The sequence below is a fragment of the Phaenicophaeus curvirostris genome, chromosome 4 (assembly GCF_032191515.1).
Source record: "Phaenicophaeus curvirostris isolate KB17595 chromosome 4, BPBGC_Pcur_1.0, whole genome shotgun sequence".
Taxonomy (NCBI): Eukaryota; Metazoa; Chordata; class Aves; order Cuculiformes; family Cuculidae; genus Phaenicophaeus; species Phaenicophaeus curvirostris.
The window spans coordinates 53,694,338-53,711,658 of NC_091395.1; the positions used below are offsets into that span (position 1 = coordinate 53,694,338).

The following is a 17,321-nucleotide window of genomic DNA, read 5'->3' on the forward strand; positions in this document are numbered from 1 at the left end:
GCACGGTTTTTAGCTGCCGAAACGAGCCGGGTGAGGGCTAAACCGTGACCGCAGCCCAGGTCTGAAGCCGGGGAGAAGGAGCACGACCAGGACCGAGGGGGTCGTAGGGTGGAAGAAGCGCCCCCGCGGGCATCTGCCCCGCCGGCTCCTCCCTTCGCCAGCACAAGGAAGGCGATAAGGGGCCGTTCAGCTCCCGTTTTGCGGGTGATCCTCGCCCGGGGGTGCCGGGGCCGCCCTCGATCGACACACGTCCCCGCGGTGGGGTGGGAGCGGAGCCGCGGGGCTCGTTCCGTGGGCGATGGAGATGGCGAGCGGTGCGGGCCCGTCGCCCTTCTGGGAGCTGCTGGCGCTGCTGCAGCGGGAGCCCGGGATGGGGTGGCTGCTGGCGGGGAGCGCTGGACCGCGGGGACCCCGCGGAGGGGGCGCTGGAGAGGGAGAAGGAGCTGGTGAGTGCGGGCTTGGAGGGGTCGGGTGAGGAGGCAGGTTCTTCCGTGGGGTCTGGAGCACCTCCCGGACCAGGACAGGCTGAGCGAGTTGGGGTTGTTCATCCTGGAGAAGAGAAAGCTCCAAGGAGACCTTAGAGTGACCCTCCAGCACCTGAAGGGGCTGCAAGAAAGCTGGGGAGGGACTATTCATAAATAGTCATGTGGTGACAGGATGAGGGGGAACGGGTATGAACCGGAGAGGGGCAGAGTTAGGGTAGACATAACGAAGAATTTCTTCACGATGAGAGTGGTGAGGCACTGGCACAGGTTGCCCAGGGAAGCTGTGGCTGCCCCATCCCTGGAGGTGTCCAAGGCCAGGTTGGATGGGTCCTTGGACAGCCTGATGTGGTGGGAGGTGCCCCTGCCCATGGCAGGGGGGTTGGAACTAGATGGTCTTCGAGGTCTTTTCCAACCTAAACTTGATATGATTCTATGATCTGACCTCTGTGCTGGAAGACCTCTGGGAGCTGTGTGCACTGCTGAGTCCCTTGCTACATGTGTATTGTGTAGCTCTGTTACTCATCTGGGGTCGCAGAAATATTTCTGTAGTGTGGTTGGGTGTATCATCAGGCTTGAGGTGTTTCTTTAAACAGAAAAATAACTGGGGTTTTTATGTTTATTGAGAATCTAATTCTTTTCCTGTGCTTTAACTGTTGGAGGCTGTGCAGGTGAGAGTTGTGAGAATGCAAAGGGCAGGCTTTTTTCAGAGAAGTTTGAAGAAAAACTGAAGCATGTTGAAAGGGAGAAAACTTCTCTCTGCAGCCTGTGAGACTACCTTTGCTATTGCTAATGTGGATTTTTTTCAGCAGGTAAACTCAGCCAAGTTCCTGAGAAGCATCCCTTGGGCCCTTGGCCCCTTAAAGCTTTACTCTTACTGGAGGACTCAGGAGATAACCACTTATGGCAAGTCTACCATGAGGGCCTGAAGACTTTCCTTGCTTTTAGAGAAGGCACAGCTCTGTCTGCAGTCTGGCCAATTCCAGTGCATCAAGTGAGAGTGTTCTTGGTCTTCCTGGAGTCTCAGGGTCTGCCTCCCACAAAAATAATAATGTATATGGAAGGACTGTCCTTCATCTCCAGAATGGTAAATCATACTGATCCTCTTCAAGATCCTGTTATCTGTCACATAATATCCAGGTTAAAACGTAGAACTCGCTCTTCAAATGATAAATACTCTCCTGTAACTATTGAAGTGTTAAGATCTCTCCTGGGGACTCTGGAATCTGTGTGTAGCTCTCCTTATGAGTGTGTGTTGTTCCGTGCCATGTTTACTGTAGCATTTTTTGGTGCACTGCGTATAGAAGAGATGGTGACAATTCACCAAAATATAGCTCAGCCAGAGCTCCTGTACTTGAATGACCTCCAGCTGACTGAGGGGAGTGTGGTTCTTTGTTTGCATACATCTCATATGGGCCAGGAGAGGTATTTGATCCAGCTGAGATTATCTAAAGAGATATGGGTATGTCCTGTTGAAGCTCTCCGTACCTATGTGGCAGCAAGGCCTCAGGGAGAGGGTCCTCTCTTTGTGCACTTGGACAGTACGCCTGTGACAAAAAGGGAGTTCCTAACTGTCTTCCGCCGTGGTCTTGGGCTTGCTGGGTTTCCTCCAAACCGGTATGGTGTGCATTCCTTCTGGCTGGGGACTGTTGTAACAGCAGTGTCTCATGGATATTCTGATGAAGCTATTGACAGAATAGCAAGGTGTTGATGAAGATCTTGAAGATATAGTCCTACCTGTCTGTTGGGCTTCCAGAGCAAAGGATATGTACAGAAATGTACTTTATGGAGAATAAAGTTTCAGTGCTCTGTAGAGTTACAGAGAAGGCAAGTAACTAGTACAACGTGGGGGTGGTTTTGAGAATGGATTGTCATGGTTTTAAAACTGCTATGACTTGTGGGTGAGTGTACATGCTATTCATCATGCTTGGTCTAATTGTATTTTGAACTCGTTTGACCTTACATTAAACTGCATTTTCTTGAAAGAACTTGTCTAGTCTTTCTGTTTACGATCTGGTCAAAGGCCATTCATCACAGTCATGACAAGATAACATACAAGCATGCATCCTTTTTACTGTCCTGTGTAATGAAAAGTGAAGCTAGCTGTTGGTCAGTGACTGGGGACTGTGAGTGTGGAGGGAATTTAGCCTTTAACTGAATGTGACACCAGTAGGGAAGTTGGTCCTGTTGTTCAATTTGAAGTTCCATAGGAGCTGCATCCAACCTCAGCTTTTCCTACTGCAGGCTGTCTCCTTACCTATAGAAGCCTTCCCCCATGGTTCTTGGGATCCTTTGCTAATCCCTCTTCAATGGATATGTCAAACCAGATACTGACCAAAAGTAGCCTGTAATTGAAGTGGATCTAACACATCAAAGATGACCCTGCTTAGTTCAAAGGATCCTTTGTAGCAGAGAACATGAGAGAGAGCTAATGCAAATAACCCTCATTCTGTAATGGGAGCACTTGTTTAAGACTTAATACACATTAAATAAATTGTATCTGAAGCAGCATCGTAAGAAGATTGTGTCACCTTTCATAAAGAGGGTATTTAAAGTAATGGCATACCCTGTAGTGCATCACATCTGTGTGTTCAGGACCTACCTAGGTGACAACTAGGTATAAAGAGAACAGCCAACATTATACTGTACTCTTCAATACCCAATCAAGTTTCAGAGAGGATCTTTAGTTACAGGAAGTTTTTGCTCTGCTCTTCATGCAGTACATGCAGCAAAGGCAGAGCTGTGACAATATACAACAATCTGTTAACTCCCTGGCATACCGTTAGTAGCTCCCCTTTTACAGCTTTACTACTCTGCCTACTGCAGAGGCCCAAGTTTTTGTGGGCATGACTGCTCAGCCTTACGCTGTGTGATCACATGTGAAATCCTGGACTGCTCTTTCATCCCAAAACTCAGGGGTTGGCATGTAGCAATGGCAGATTGGAGGAAAGTGGCTGGAGGATCTATTTTACTGTCCCTTGTGCTACCAGAAAAGTGTTGATGTATGCCACAGAAGCACAGCAGGCTGTAGTAACGAAGATAGCACAGGAAACAGCAACCTTGAGGCTGTCCTCAGGTGTGCAGCTGAAAGTTCATTCCATTCCTACCCACCGGGTCTCTGTTAAAACCCAAGTGTGAATGCACTGCGCTGAGCAGTTGTCCCACAGAGGCTCCTAAACAGCTCTGTACGCAGTTCGCAATGGCAATGGTTACTTTTCTCCCAACAGGGAAAAGAGCTCCCGAATAAATCATAGAATCATAGAATAACCAGGTTGGAAGAGACCCACTGGATCATTGAGTCCAACCATTCCTTTCAAACACTAAACCATGCCCCTTAGCACCTCGTCCACCCGTGCCTTAAACACCTACAGGGAAGGTGAATCAACCACCTCCCTGGGTAGCCTGTCCCAGTGCCCAGTGACCCTTTCTGTGAAAAATTTTTTCCTAATGTACAGCCTAAACTTCCCCTGGTGGAGCTTGAGGCCATTCCCTCTTGTCCTGTTCCCTGTCACTTGGGAGAAGAGGCCAGCACCCTCCTCTCTACAACCTCCTTTCAGGTAGTTGTAGAGAGCAATGAGGTCTCCCCTCAGCCTCCTCTTCTCCAGGCTAAACAACCGAAGCTCTCTCAGCCGTTCCTCATGAGAACTGTTCTCCAGCCCCTTCACCAGCTTTGTTGCTCTTCTCTGGACTCGTTCCAGAGCCTCAACATCCTTCTTGTGGTGAGGGGCCCAGAACTGAACACAGGATTCAAGGAGCGGTCTCACCAGTGCCGAGTACAGAGGGAGAATAACCTCCCTGGACCTGCTGGTCACGCCGTTTCTGATACAAGCCAAGATGCCATTGGCCTTCTTGGCCACCTGGGCACACTGCTGGCTCATGTTCAGTCGGCTGTCAACCAACACACCCAGGTCCTTCTCCTCCAGGCAGCTTTCTAGACAGACTTCTCCTAGTCTGTAGCACTGCATAGGGTTGTTGTGCCCCAAGTGCAGGACCCGGCACTTGGTCTTGTTAAACCTCATCCCATTGGTCTCAGCCCAGCGGTCCAGCCTGTTCAGATCCCTTTGCAGAGCCTCCCTACCCTCCAGCAGATCAACACTTCCACCCAGCTTAGTGTCGTCCGCAAACTTGCTAAGGGTGCACTCGATGCCTTGATCCAGGTCATTGATAAAGACATTGAACAGGGCTGGACCCAGCACTGAGCCCTGGGGAACCCCACTTGTCACTGGCCTCCAGCTGGATTTCACACCATTTCCCACCACTCCCTGGGCCCGGCCATCCAACCAGTTTTCCACCCAGGAGAGTGTGCGCCTGTCCAGGCCAGAGGCTGACAGTTTCTGAAGCAGAATGCTGTGAGAAACTGTGTCAAAGGCTTTACTGAAGTCCAAGAAGACTGCATCCACAGCCTTTCCCTCATCCAAGAGTCTAGTCACTTTGTCATAGGATGCGATCAGGTTAGTTTGGCAAGACCTGCCTTTTGTGAACCCGTGTTGACTGGGCCTGATCACCCGGTTCTCTTGCATGTGCTTTATGATAGCACTCAAGATCACCTGTTCCGTGAATTTCCCTGGCACTGAGGTCAGACTGACAGGCCTGTAGTTCCCTGGATCCTCCCTGCAACCCTTAAATGCTTAAGGCTGTGCTGCACCTGCAGGTTCCTAAGGTTTTCTCAGCAGCAATACCAGCTTATGGTAAGACCTTTCTCATTCACTGCTGTTGATTCCCTCTTTCTGCCATCTCCCTCAGCTAGTACACTTCATTTGGCCAAAACTGAAGCAACCATAGAAATAAATGTAGATTAGAAATAATCAGATTAACTTTACTGTGTAGATCTATAAAAAGCTGTTCTGACCCAAATGAGGTCAAGTAAGAAAATGGCATGTGTTTCTCCTGCTAAAAAGTTTTCTTCAAATTACATTCTAAAAATCACCTCTGTGAAGTGGTCTTCCTGGGGCACTCACTGTCTTTCTACGGTGCAACCACCCATAGTTTTAATTGCTGCATATCCCAAGGCTAAGCTACTGCAGCAACTCCCAGATAACAAAGCCAGGTAAGGGAAATCAATTTAACTTATGGTGGTGTTAAAACCTTCAAGGAGCTTTTCCTGCTGGGTTGCTAAGCACTGTGCACATCACAGGGGTGAAGCTTTGCTTCACAGTGTAAAAAAACTCTGTTGGACACAACACTGAAATACAGCCACTTCCTAGTGAAGGGGAATCAACTCAGGCAAACTTAACCTTGTTTTCCCCTAGCAACATGACCAGATAGATAGATGCAGATAGATACTTGACTGATAGATATTTGTTTCCTCTTCCCAGGCTCTATCTGTAGTGGAGGGGGACAAAATCATTTGCATAAAGTCAAGGTGAACTAATATAAAGACTTGGAGGTAGCACACAAACTTCTTACAAAAGTCAAGCGTTAGATACCACATCCTACAAGTTTGGAGTATACCCTGTGCACAATGTCTGAGGGAAATTTAACAGTAAGGTGAACTTCCACAGACAGGAGGAACAGAGTCAGTGCAGTTTGTCTGTGGATCTCCAGCAACCTACTCAAGCATCTTGTAGCTGTTACAGTATCTCTTCCAACTCTGAATATGTGGGTATGGCTACCTTTCTGCCACTGAGGTCACATTAGCATCAAGGCATTTTCTGTTGGCTTTTTTTCTTCTTTATTTTTATTTTTTTGAAAAAAAATATACTTTATTCAATGGATATTTAAGTTTTAACTCTCAGTTGATCCCTGGTCTTTTCATGCCTGAATAGGAGATGATTGACAAAGGCTACTTCTTCCACAAGCATTTCTGGCCCTCACCACATAGTTCACACTGTGTTCTGCAAGGACCCAGATTGCACCCTTTCGGCATACTTTGGCAGCTTCACAAAAGCCCATCTACTGCAAACCAAAAAGCTAAAATATGTTTTAGGAGACACATCTGCGGTGCCCCAAGAGCTGCTCTGCACTGTGTGGTGCACACAAGCAGCAGTGTGAGCTGTTCAGGATACAACAGCTTGTAAGCCAGTGCTATACTACTGCTTCAAGGGTGCTCAGCCCTCAGAGCCATTGCTTTCTGCAAGACTCTGCTAACTGCAGACACCTGAAGGGAACTAGGGGTGAGACTGAGTGACAGCGCGTAGCACTCCAGACTCTGCTGCAGCCATGCAGATCACATGCTCTTTTTGTGGTCAGGAAGGATCCCGTGGGCTCAGTGCACTGTAGACCAGGATCCACCGCTGCATCCATATGTACATTCATGTGTTTGTTCATCTGTGCATCTGCCCAAGAGGCATGGGTAGGAGATGCCACTTGGGGGTTAAGAGCCATCAGACCCAGCTGGGCTTGCAACACTCAAGGGCTGACTGTCATGGACCACGGGCATTGTCCCCACCAGGGTCCCCGGTGCTAGAACTTAGACCTGCTTCTCAGGCAAACAGTATGCATGGAAGATGTACCAGACTTAGGCAGCTTGCCAAAAGCTGTGTACACTTTTACTGGGCCCATTTTAACATAGTTTAAAAGAGACAGAATGAGTTTTTCCCAGATCTTGATATTTAAATGTGCCCCAGCTTGGCAAGCCTCCATTTTGGTGGCGGAGAAATGCTGATGAGTTGGGCACAAGCAGTGAATCGTGAGCAGTGGGTAGTTGCTGCGAGGAGGAGGCAAAAACATTTAACTGCTTGTCCGATCAGGCATTACAGGTACAGGGTTTGCAAGTTCCTATGCTGGGGCTGTGACCTGCCCTGGGCTTTTGTCATGCAAACCACAGGTCAAAGGGTTCAGAGGGGACAAAACCAGCCAACTGCTCCTCCTCATGAAGCACCACCAAGTTATCCCTTCAGATTACAGGATGCAAGGTCACTTTGGCTAAGGAGTGGTACGCCTTTTTGGGCCACAGAAGGTCCAGACCACCCTAGGTCAGGCCTAGGGACAAGGTGCTGAGGGGCATGGTTTAGTATTTGATAGGAATGGTTGGACTCGATGATCCTGGGGGTCTTTTCCAGCCTGGTGATTCTGTGATTCTATGAACACAGGCATTTCACAGAAACCTGCCACCCTGTGCCCCAGTCTTTGCCATGCACCTGGTGAAACAACCCAGTGAGCTGCCCCGAATTTAAACCGATGTGCCAAATATCACCTCCTGACCTGTTGCTATACGGCTTGAAGTTTCATCTGGGGCTCTACTTCGTACTGAACGCAGCCTTTTTGGCAGGTGTTTCCGGTGCAGAAAGAAAACAGGCCTCTGTGGTTAAGCCGTGTAGTTTACTTCAGCTTGCTCGCCAATCGGCGCTGAGTGCAAGAGGCTCCCCGGCTTTATCTGAGCCCCTGCAAAAAAAAATCCAGAACTAGGATAGTATTTCAACACCTAGCACTAACCTTGGTAGTTACTGTTACCCAAAGAATGTAACTTAGAAATACATAAATTAATAAAGAAATAAATAAATTGGTTTTCTGTGACCATAGCTGCAAAAGCTGGGCTAGGGCAGCAGTGTGGTGGATGCTGCCAACAGCTCCCATGCCCAGGAGAAGCTTCCCAGCCTCCTTCAGCTTCTTGCACGCATTCTTATCACTGGATGTGCTCATCCCGACCTGAATAGATCTGTGGCTACCCTCCTCCTTTCCACCAGGGAGAAAGACATAAAATAAAGAGATCGGAAAGCTCCTGATGTAAAAATTAATTTCAGCAAAATTAAGCTGAAAAATCCTATGATGGAATATGTGGGTAATACTCCCACAGGCAGAGCACAGACAAGACCAAGGCAAGTGCAGGAAGCAAAGAAAGGCTTCCTGGGCCAAAGATGTAGGGGCATGGCTACCACTACACCTCCAACCACACAATAAGCATTGGACCAAATTCAGCTTTTTTCTTCGTCCACAAAATTTCTCCACTTGGTCCTGCAGAAGCAAGCAATAATCTTTTTTCTTCTTTTTCTGTTTGTGGCTACAAAACCCAGAAGAAGTGGTTTGGGTGTCTGCTACTTTTAATTAGGGTGTTGGCACCTAAGTTGAAGATGCCACCTTGAACACTCCAGCTCCTGTTTCTGCCAGTGGTCCCTTCACCTTGTGTTTTCCAGGGCTGACCTGGTATGCTGCCTTTGAGTCAGCTTATGATGACCAGGACTGTGGGGAAGCCTGCAGGCACACAACTTGAAGCTGTAAGTTTTCTCAGCCACTTGATTTTCCTACTACGTATGTAAAGAAGCAGCTTTGTTTTGACAGAATATCTTCATCACACCTCTCCTCACCCACCATCCAGAAACAGGGTGTTCCTCTGTCTAAGAGCATAGGCACATGAAGAAATTAATTGATGGTGTGAATTTACAGCATGTCATTTATTTCATGCTAACTACCCATGCATACACACTCCTACTCAGCAAAACACAAGGTAAAAAGCTGTTAATGACTTCACACTTCATCAAAGTGCTGGAGTGTTCACCCAGTGGTATTTTAGCCCAGCACCTTACTCCACTGTGACCTTTGCCTTACTTCTGACCTAATCCAGTCAAGGAATGTGTCTCTGTTTCAGCCAAGTAGCTCCCAGGCAAAGATAAAGCTTTCATGTGTCCTTTAATCAAATGATCTGACCCTGTTTTGGGGTGTCATATTTATGTTCTGCAGTACAGGACAGAGAAGAAGGAGAAAAAATCCTAATTTTTTTCCTAGTCAGGCTGTCATTGATCCGGACCTGTTATCTCCTGTTAAGTAGGAGATAAAAGGACCCAGTGGCCAAATACTTGTTAGTTCAGGACACAGGTTTTCACAGACTTATCTAGTGGTTTTATTTATATGATGGTGTTTCTTCTCATGGTAGGTAGGAGCCAGCATTTAAAGATCAGAAGACTCGGAGTTGTGAACTTGCAGTTGATAAGCCTTTCTGAGTCAAGAACTTCCCAGTCTACTTTTTGTGAAACAGCAATTTATTTGTGACCTTGAGCCCAATGGCATCTCACCAGCTTCCCAGTGGCATTTATTTGTGAGTGAAGGTGACAAATGCTGGGAATGCTGATGACAAATTTATCAGTGCAATATTTTTTTGTCCTGAAATCTCCATCCAAGGGATACTCCAGGTGTAGGTTTACCTGAGTAGTGAATGTTAAAGGGAGAAAATACTGTTAGCTGTATGAGGATATGCTGCATCACCTCCCAAAAGGGCTGGAGACCATGCAACACGAAGGGTGTCCAGGAGGCATAGCCCAGTGGCTGTCATTAGTTGCTTCATGGTCTAGTTAATGAAGATGACAAAATGAATATCATTTGTAACTGTGTACTAGACATACTTTATGATTAAAAGCATTTGCAAATCATAGTGACAGCACAGTGCAGTGATACACAGATGCATCCAATAAGGAAAAGGGAGGTCCGTCTGATACCAAAGGAAGGACTATGCATCTGAGAGCTTCTCCTTCTTCTTTCATTACACAGTTCTGATAAAGCACTGGAGTGTGTCTTAATCTTACCAAACATTTTAGTTAACAAACATTGTCTGGCATACAAAGAGCAAACACCTCCTTATTTCACTCGGTCTCCTTGAACAGTTTCTTATGTGTGCGGACCTCAGAGAACAAGACCTGGCCCTTTCTGCATGCACCTCCCTTTTCACCTCCATGAAGAAGATAAAGAGAGTTGATGGGAGAGCTCAGCTTCTCCCTGACTGCACTACGGACTGAACTATGGGTACAACACCCACTGAAGCAGCTTCAGCTTTCGTCCCCTAGAACCTCAAGTAAAATTACCAAGTGCTTAGGAGGTGGAAGGAATAGTATTTCATCATGATAATTCAGCTGGCATAGACTTCTGTAGGGAGACCACATCAAAAAGTGAAACTGCAGTCTCATGCGGTTGTTTGCAGAGTGGATGAGTCAGAGTCCTTCTCTTCCCGTGCTGCAGCTCGCTAAACCTGCGTTGAGTTTAATAATTTCCATTCCCTTCAGAAGAGAGGGCCACATTCATGCTGGATGGTCACCCAAATGCTCTCCACCACGTAGTGAAAAATTTTAAGGTCTTAGCCTTAATATATAATTGATGCGCAATACTTCATTTGAATTGTTAGATTTAACACACATCTGCCTTAGCAGAAAACCTCACGGCTAAAAATCCAAGAACATACCAGTTTCACTGTTAATGCAGTGTCAAAATGAACTCTGGATTCCCGTCTGGATTTAATTCCCACTGTAAAGTTGTCAGGGACTGGTTTACGAGTGGGGATGGCAAAAAACGGAGGGCTCTATCCATTACGTTAGCAGACCTTGTGCTCACGCTGCGCACCCCTGACACCCCATCAGTGTCCATCCCTGTCTCAATAAATCCTAAGTCTGACATCAACTTGTCTCAGCTGACTTTATACCCTGTCCAAAGGGAAGCCTCTAAAGTGGCTGTGAGATTAAACGCTCCAAATCTACAATGTAGTATAAACTTGCCTTGATCTTGATGCAGAAGTTGAACTTCAAACCTTTAGGCCTGTAAGCTTACCTTTATCTCTAATTCCTCTAATTCTACATCAAATATAGATGATCCTACCTTTATGCTGCTTTGTTGCCCAAAGTCATTCCTGGCAGTTTCTGGTTCTGCCTCTGATGTGACAGGTGGGGAAAAACACCTTTAAAGTGCAGTTACCTTCAGAAAGACAAACAGTAGCTATGACAAGTGCCTCTATCCCTCTCAATGGCATTGTAATACAAAATAAGATTGAAATGCAAGTAGAAATCTGCTTGGTTATAACTCCACCAGCAGCTGCATCTCGATCATGTGCATTATGTAGCTTAATATGCTATTTGGTTGGATAGACTTTTCCCCAGGGGTCAGGCTAACCGCAGAAATGAGGTGATCACTGTAGTCCCCTAAATCCCTAAGAAAACAATCATTCTGTGATTGCAGTCTCCTCTCCAACAATTTGTTAATGTGTTGGCAAATTTCAGTTAAACTCAGTGGAGGAGGAAAAGTCTCAAAAATAGTGATTTCTTAAAATTTTATGGAAATGTGCAAACAACTTAAATGAAAATGCTGTGATCTGAGCCGAACTCAGCCTCCTTTAAGAGACACATCACAGGGAAAGACAGCTTCAACTATTCTGCTATGATGTGCAGACACTGCAGTGCTGATGGCTGCAGCAGGACTCACCAGACCAATATCAGAAAGGGCATAGGAGGGTCCCAGAAGCTAACTGTGCTAAATGTGGTCTGTGCATGGTGTCTGTAGACAATGGTGGAAGGTATCTCCCCATCTTCTGATGTCACAGCATAGTCACCTAAGGCAGAATGACTTGTCCAGAATCCTTTCACAGCTGAGAGAGAGAAATGTGCTTTTCTGGGGCACAGTCACCTTACCAATGTCTGGAATAGAACAAAGGAATTGTATGTCGGAATTACCTATTTATCTCTGCTACACTTCTGGGCTTGTTTTCTAGGAGAGTGGGTGGGAGGCAGAAGCAGATGCCTGCCCACACCATTGCACATCTGCAACTGTCTGGCACCGATACAGCCTATGAGCAAGCTCTTGCAGGGTGAGGAGAAAAGAATACGGCCTACAGACATGATACCTACAGCTGCTGGCTACTAATCTTTTGTATCTGTTCAGTTCTGTGAATGCTCCTTTCCTGACAATTCATTTGAAGTGCCATGCAGATCAGCACGTGGATCTGGAACACTTTGAAATGCCAGCTGTTGGGCCAGCAGCTCTGCTCTAAGCTATGCTCACAGTAGTTATGTTGTTCCAAAAGCAAACCCTGCCAAAACCCACCGGTGTGTAGAGCTCATACCCCAAGAGGATCATGCATCATCATAACTCAAGTGGTATCTCAAGCATCTGCAGGACTTCGCAGCAGAGTGCCAGTCCCACGGCATGTTATCTGAAGGCTTTCTGTGTCACTTTGTCTTAGGTAGAGGGTGATTTTTAACTACAATCACTCAACTGGCAAATAAGACGGTTGGTGCAAACAGCTGCAAGCTTGGCAGGCTGCTTCCAGGTGGTCTGTGAGCAAACCTGGGCAGGATCAGTGCCATAGCTTGAGTCCCAGAAAACTGAAAATTTCCTAAGTCAGATGCAAAACTTGTTTAGGATGAGGCCATATCTTGGAAACCTTTGCTTTAGCAACCCAAAGTCACCAAGGTTTGGATTTCCCTACCAGTTTCATGACGTTTGCAGTGTGTATGCAGGCATCAAGCACGGAGGAAAGTATCAGCCCTATGCTCCATTGTCACAAACGCTATTGCACCCTGGCTGCTACCACTTGGTGTCACTGGGTGTCACAGATCCTGTGTCTCTGTGCACCCTGGGGCAGTCATAGATGCTCAGTTCTGTTTCCACAGCCCTCTGGCCCCAGCACACTTTGCTAGCTTCTGATGTCAGACTTTTCCTGTAGGCACAGGACCATCCTCCTGATCCTGAGCGGGGCCATGCTGGCCAGGTGGCAGCCTGCCTGTCCCCCGTGCCACAGTCCCACAAGCCGGCACACATGCCCTGAGCCCTGGGCAATGTTTGGGAGAGGAGCAAGTAACAGGGGAGGCAAGTGTGGGGCCATGCACAGGTGTCACGGCCTGCTGCAGTGCGGGTACAAAGCAAATTTGCTTTTTTAATGGAGTGTATCAGGCTTCAGCTCTAACTCTGCCTGAGAGTGCTTTCCTGCATGGCAGAGGCTGATAGAAACATAAAATCATAAAGGTTGGAAAAGACCTATAAGATCATCAAGTCCAGCCATCAGCCCAACGCTACTATGCCTACTAAACCACGTCCTGAAGTGCTACATCTACATGTTTTTTGAACATCTCCAGGAATGGTGGCTCCACTGCTTCCCTGGGCAGTGCATCATCACTCTTTCAGTAAAGGAAAGCTCACAGGAGAGCCCTTTGATTTGACCACTGCCGGTCATTCCTCACGCTACCCATTGATCAATGAATTCATAGTTTGGGATGTCACATTTGTTGTTCTGCCTGAAGAATCAGAGGACATTGTCCAAATACTATTTTCTGCTGCAAACCATGTCAAGCAAACAGCTTTTGAAAACAGGAGCATGGAGCTGAGGAAAAGCTCCCTTCAGCCATATTGCCTCTTCTCCAGCTTCTTCAGTTCTCAGTAACCTTTTTTCAGCCTCAGCTATTTCCTTTCACTATACTTTAGCTCCTACCATTCTGCTTACCGCAGCTCACCCCTCTCTCCTCCTTCCCCCTCCTACCTTCTTTCAAGACCTTCTTGAGAGCAAACCACATCCTTATGTTCCTCCCATTGTTAAATCCTCCATGACCGCTGCAGTTACAGCTCTTCATTACTTTTTGATCAAGTAGCCTAGCACAGCTCTGAATGTAAACTGCTCTTCATATGTTCTCATCTGCAGGTGTGGAGACCATCCCAGTGAGCTATTTCACAGATATTTAAAAGTTCCTTTTAACTACACCATATACACTTCAAAACTGTAAATTATTCCTTGCAATAGTGCAAGCTCTCCATGAATTTGAAATTCAGTGTAGGCTTGTGGTCCTGTGAAAACAGTCCGCTAAAAAAAGCACTGGACACTCAGAGAAGGAAAGAGAGAAAGAGAGAAAAAGAAAAAGAGGGAAAGAGAGGAAGAGGAAGAAGGGTAGATGATTCTTGTTTGTGGCATTTACTGTGGGTTTAATTTTGTCCCTGTTAATGCTAAATCCATGCATCGTTGGATTATTCAGCGATTGACTAAGAATTTGACTTACTGAAGCACAGGTATGTGACTGAATTCTCATTGTGCTGCTGGCAGTGTTAACACGTGCAAAGAGCATGGAGCAGTGATTACAAAATCCAAGTGGTGTCAGCTGCTTCAGGCTGCATCATCTCTATCCTCTGCCTGGACAATATTTTTCATTGTAACCCTCAACTCTCTTTGGACTCTAGAAATGTTAGGATTTATATTTGTCTTAGGGGAGTTGCCTTGCTGTGTCCAGCTGTCAGTTAGGCACTAAGCCTTTACTGTAAGAACATCCCTATTGCACACATTGAGATTAGCCCAGCCTAGAGTGCCACCACTACAGGGAAGGCAAGAGCATGCTCCAGAAAGAGAGGAAGGGGTAAGCACGGAGGGACCTTCCCTCTGCTTTGCCCTCCCCGCACTCAGTGTAACTCCCTCAGAGAAAATTTGATTTCTTAACAAGTCACTGATGTCTCAGATTTCAGCTTAGCCCATGCCTATGTCCTGTACAATTAAAAGGGGTGTTATGTGATCTGTACAATTGAAAAGGGTGTTATGTGAAACAGTAAAATAATTAATGCATCATTACATAGCTTGTTCTTGCTCTTTCTGTCCCTTATACTTACCTACTTCCCATGTCTGCAGTGAAATGAAATGCTGGAGACCCCTAATCCTGTAAAATTGTGTTACAAATCCATTCAGAGAAAATTCTGCAGGTCAAATCCATCAACAGAAACATTTCTCAGAAGGGGAGCCAGGACCTGTCAAAATCAGAAGTACCCACCAGCACCAGGATCTTTCATGACTGATCCAAAACTACTTTACAAAAAGGTCACAGCCATCTCCCCATTTCACGTGCAGGGCCATTCACCAGCCAGCCGAGGAGAGCGAGCTCAGGGAAGGTGAATCCATAATCCCTGGTTCGGGTTGGTTGCACCAGCAGTCAGTTTGGAGTTGTATATCTAAAAGTTACTTGTGAAGGTTTACACGGACTTTTTCCAGAATCCAGTTAAATATAAAAACTCCCCATTGACCTGACCTGGCTTTGGCCAAGCTTTAGATGATGGGAGATGGATTAAACAGCAGTGTTCATTGTCTAAGCCAATGCCCTAATTATGAGCCAAGGCTGCAGCTCTGGTTTAGCTGGTCAATAGCTGTATGACAGGTGAGATATCAGCACCAATCCAACATGCTACATTATAATTTAAAACATATGCATGTACTTTAATGTCCAAGATCAATTTGAAGCCCTAAACCAATCTCACATGAAATCCTGTGACCTTTAATCCTTACTTGGACGCATGCAGCATTGCATACTCTGTCATTCACAGCAGGATGGTGCTGCATATCTGGTGTCATAGTGGTAGATAAATCCAAGTGTTTAGTCGAGGTAGTAGCCAGAAAATCACTTAGCATTTTAAAAGAAACGAGTTTTCTTAGAAAGGGAAAATTTAGCAGTTGCTTATGTGTTACCAGAGATTTAGCATATAACACACGTAAGTTTCACTCCAGTTGATTCTATGTAATTAATTAATCTATCAAGTTGAGGTCTTAGGTCTCTTCCTTCCCCCGCTGGGACTAGGCACCCAGCTTTGGCTACTGTGGCTCTGCCTGTGGTTTGCAAGCACACCTGACCATGTCCAGGGCAGTCAGCACTTGCAAGGGATCTTTCTTTTCAAAGGCAGCAGGGCATGGGGATAGATGTCTGGGTGTCAGCGCAAGACACTGAATTGGCTCATGTCCTCTGAGGGCACAGCCAGGGGCAGCTGGGGCGCTCGCAGGAGCCAGTGTCTGCCTGAGGCTTCTTGGAAATGCTGCAGAGTAAGCACCTCACAACATGCAGAGGCATCATTTCTTGTTTCCTTCCTCTTTTCCAGAGACAGAAGCAATCACCCCCATACACAGGCCTGTGCCCTTCTACTCCACCCCTGCATGAATCATACTGATGGCTGCCCAAGGTGAGAGGAGTGATGACAGAAATCCCCCCAGCCAGCACTGCGTAGGGTGGTTGTAAAAGACCCAAGACAGGCATGTCGCTCATTCAGTTCTTCGTAACCAGAAAGGCAGCAACAGCTAAAATTTAAAAGTTTGTCAATAAGTAGTTCAGGGCTGTTGCAGCTGCTCCCTGTGAGGCTGGGAGTTGGCTTTGTGTGCTCAGGAATGGATGTGACCCAGGTTTTGGCTTGGTGCTTTGAGACCTTCCTCCCTGAAATGCAGCAGCTGGAGCCCAGCAGAGCCGAAATGCCCCCTCCAGCCCCTGCAACTGGCAGTGCCTGCAGAAACCAGGCCTGGGTAATGACAGAGAAACACTCACCTCAGAAACACTCACCTCAGAAACGTCGTACAAAATAAATCTGTTACTGCTAGAGCACCTGCAAGTGACAGAAGCCTGATGGAGGCAGAGCCAGCTCTGTTTGCAGAGTAAGGCAGTCGCCTGTGATGCCTGATATGGGGAAGCCCTGAGAAGCATCGCTTCTGTCCTGCTTAAGCGCATCTGCCTCAGACTGCACGGGCAGGTATGCCTGATGACGATGCTCTCCTGCTGCCTTCTCAGCAACACGGACCACGCTGGCGCACAGCAGCCGCACGGTCATGGTGCAATGGAGTGAGAGCTCCAGAGCAGGGGAGAGGCACTGTAGCTATAGTTAAGCAGTTATGGCAATATAAACATCAAGATGTTGTTTTCTCCCTGAGTCTTGTTTCCAAGGGCACGATTTGAATGGTGTGCAGGTCAGCTAGGTCAGCACGGTGATAACTAGTCAGGATTTTTTGCACTTACGCTGTGAAGGGAATCTCCAAGACTTAAAATACGTTTCCTCACATCCAGAGACAATAGTTCATTAATGTCATTCTTAACAAGGGAGTTTGGCTAACCCCATTGTGCTCAGATCTGGCTTTTTTCAGAGGCTGAACTGACTTCTAATTAAGTTGAAGCAGTTAACTTGCTCACAAAGGCAAAAGCAGACAAGCCGTTACTATGTTCTGAAATGAAGCTTTTTATTCTTTGTATATTAACCTGAGCCCTATGTAGCAGAGGCATTAGGAGAAAGTGCTAAAAGACATGAATTGCCCCATTTGTTTGAAATTATTCTAATGGCTGCACTCACTCACATGCAGCAGTAATACAGGAAAGGCTGACAGTTCAGAGTTCCAGCATTTTTTTCTTCATGTCTGATTCCTGTGGTGATTTA

The 17,321-nt window shown here is 46.7% G+C and overlaps 2 protein-coding genes across 2 annotated transcripts in view; one reads left to right on the forward strand and one right to left on the reverse strand.

The window, feature by feature from the left end:
• N4BP2 (NEDD4 binding protein 2) overlaps positions 1 to 17,321 on the reverse strand; it is a 310,347-nt gene that overhangs the window by 226,277 nt on the left and 66,749 nt on the right. The gene's annotated exons all lie outside the window — the stretch shown is intronic.
• Positions 324 to 2,405, forward strand: LOC138720194 (uncharacterized). Its single transcript, XM_069856152.1, has 2 exons — positions 324 to 446; positions 1,295 to 2,405. Exons 1-2 carry the CDS (start codon positions 371 to 373, stop codon positions 2,191 to 2,193), a joined length of 975 nt encoding a protein of 324 aa, XP_069712253.1. The 5' UTR covers positions 324 to 370; the 3' UTR covers positions 2,194 to 2,405.

Excerpts from the sequence above, each read along its gene's own strand:
- LOC138720194 (XM_069856152.1), top strand. The coding sequence starts at position 371 with ATGGGGTGGCTGCTGGCGGGGAGCGCTGGACCGCGGGGACCCCGCGGA. Across the intron at positions 447-1,294 it reads TGGAGAGGGAGAAGGAGCTG|GTAAACTCAGCCAAGTTCCT; the intron begins GTGAGTGCGGGC and ends TTTTTTCAGCAG.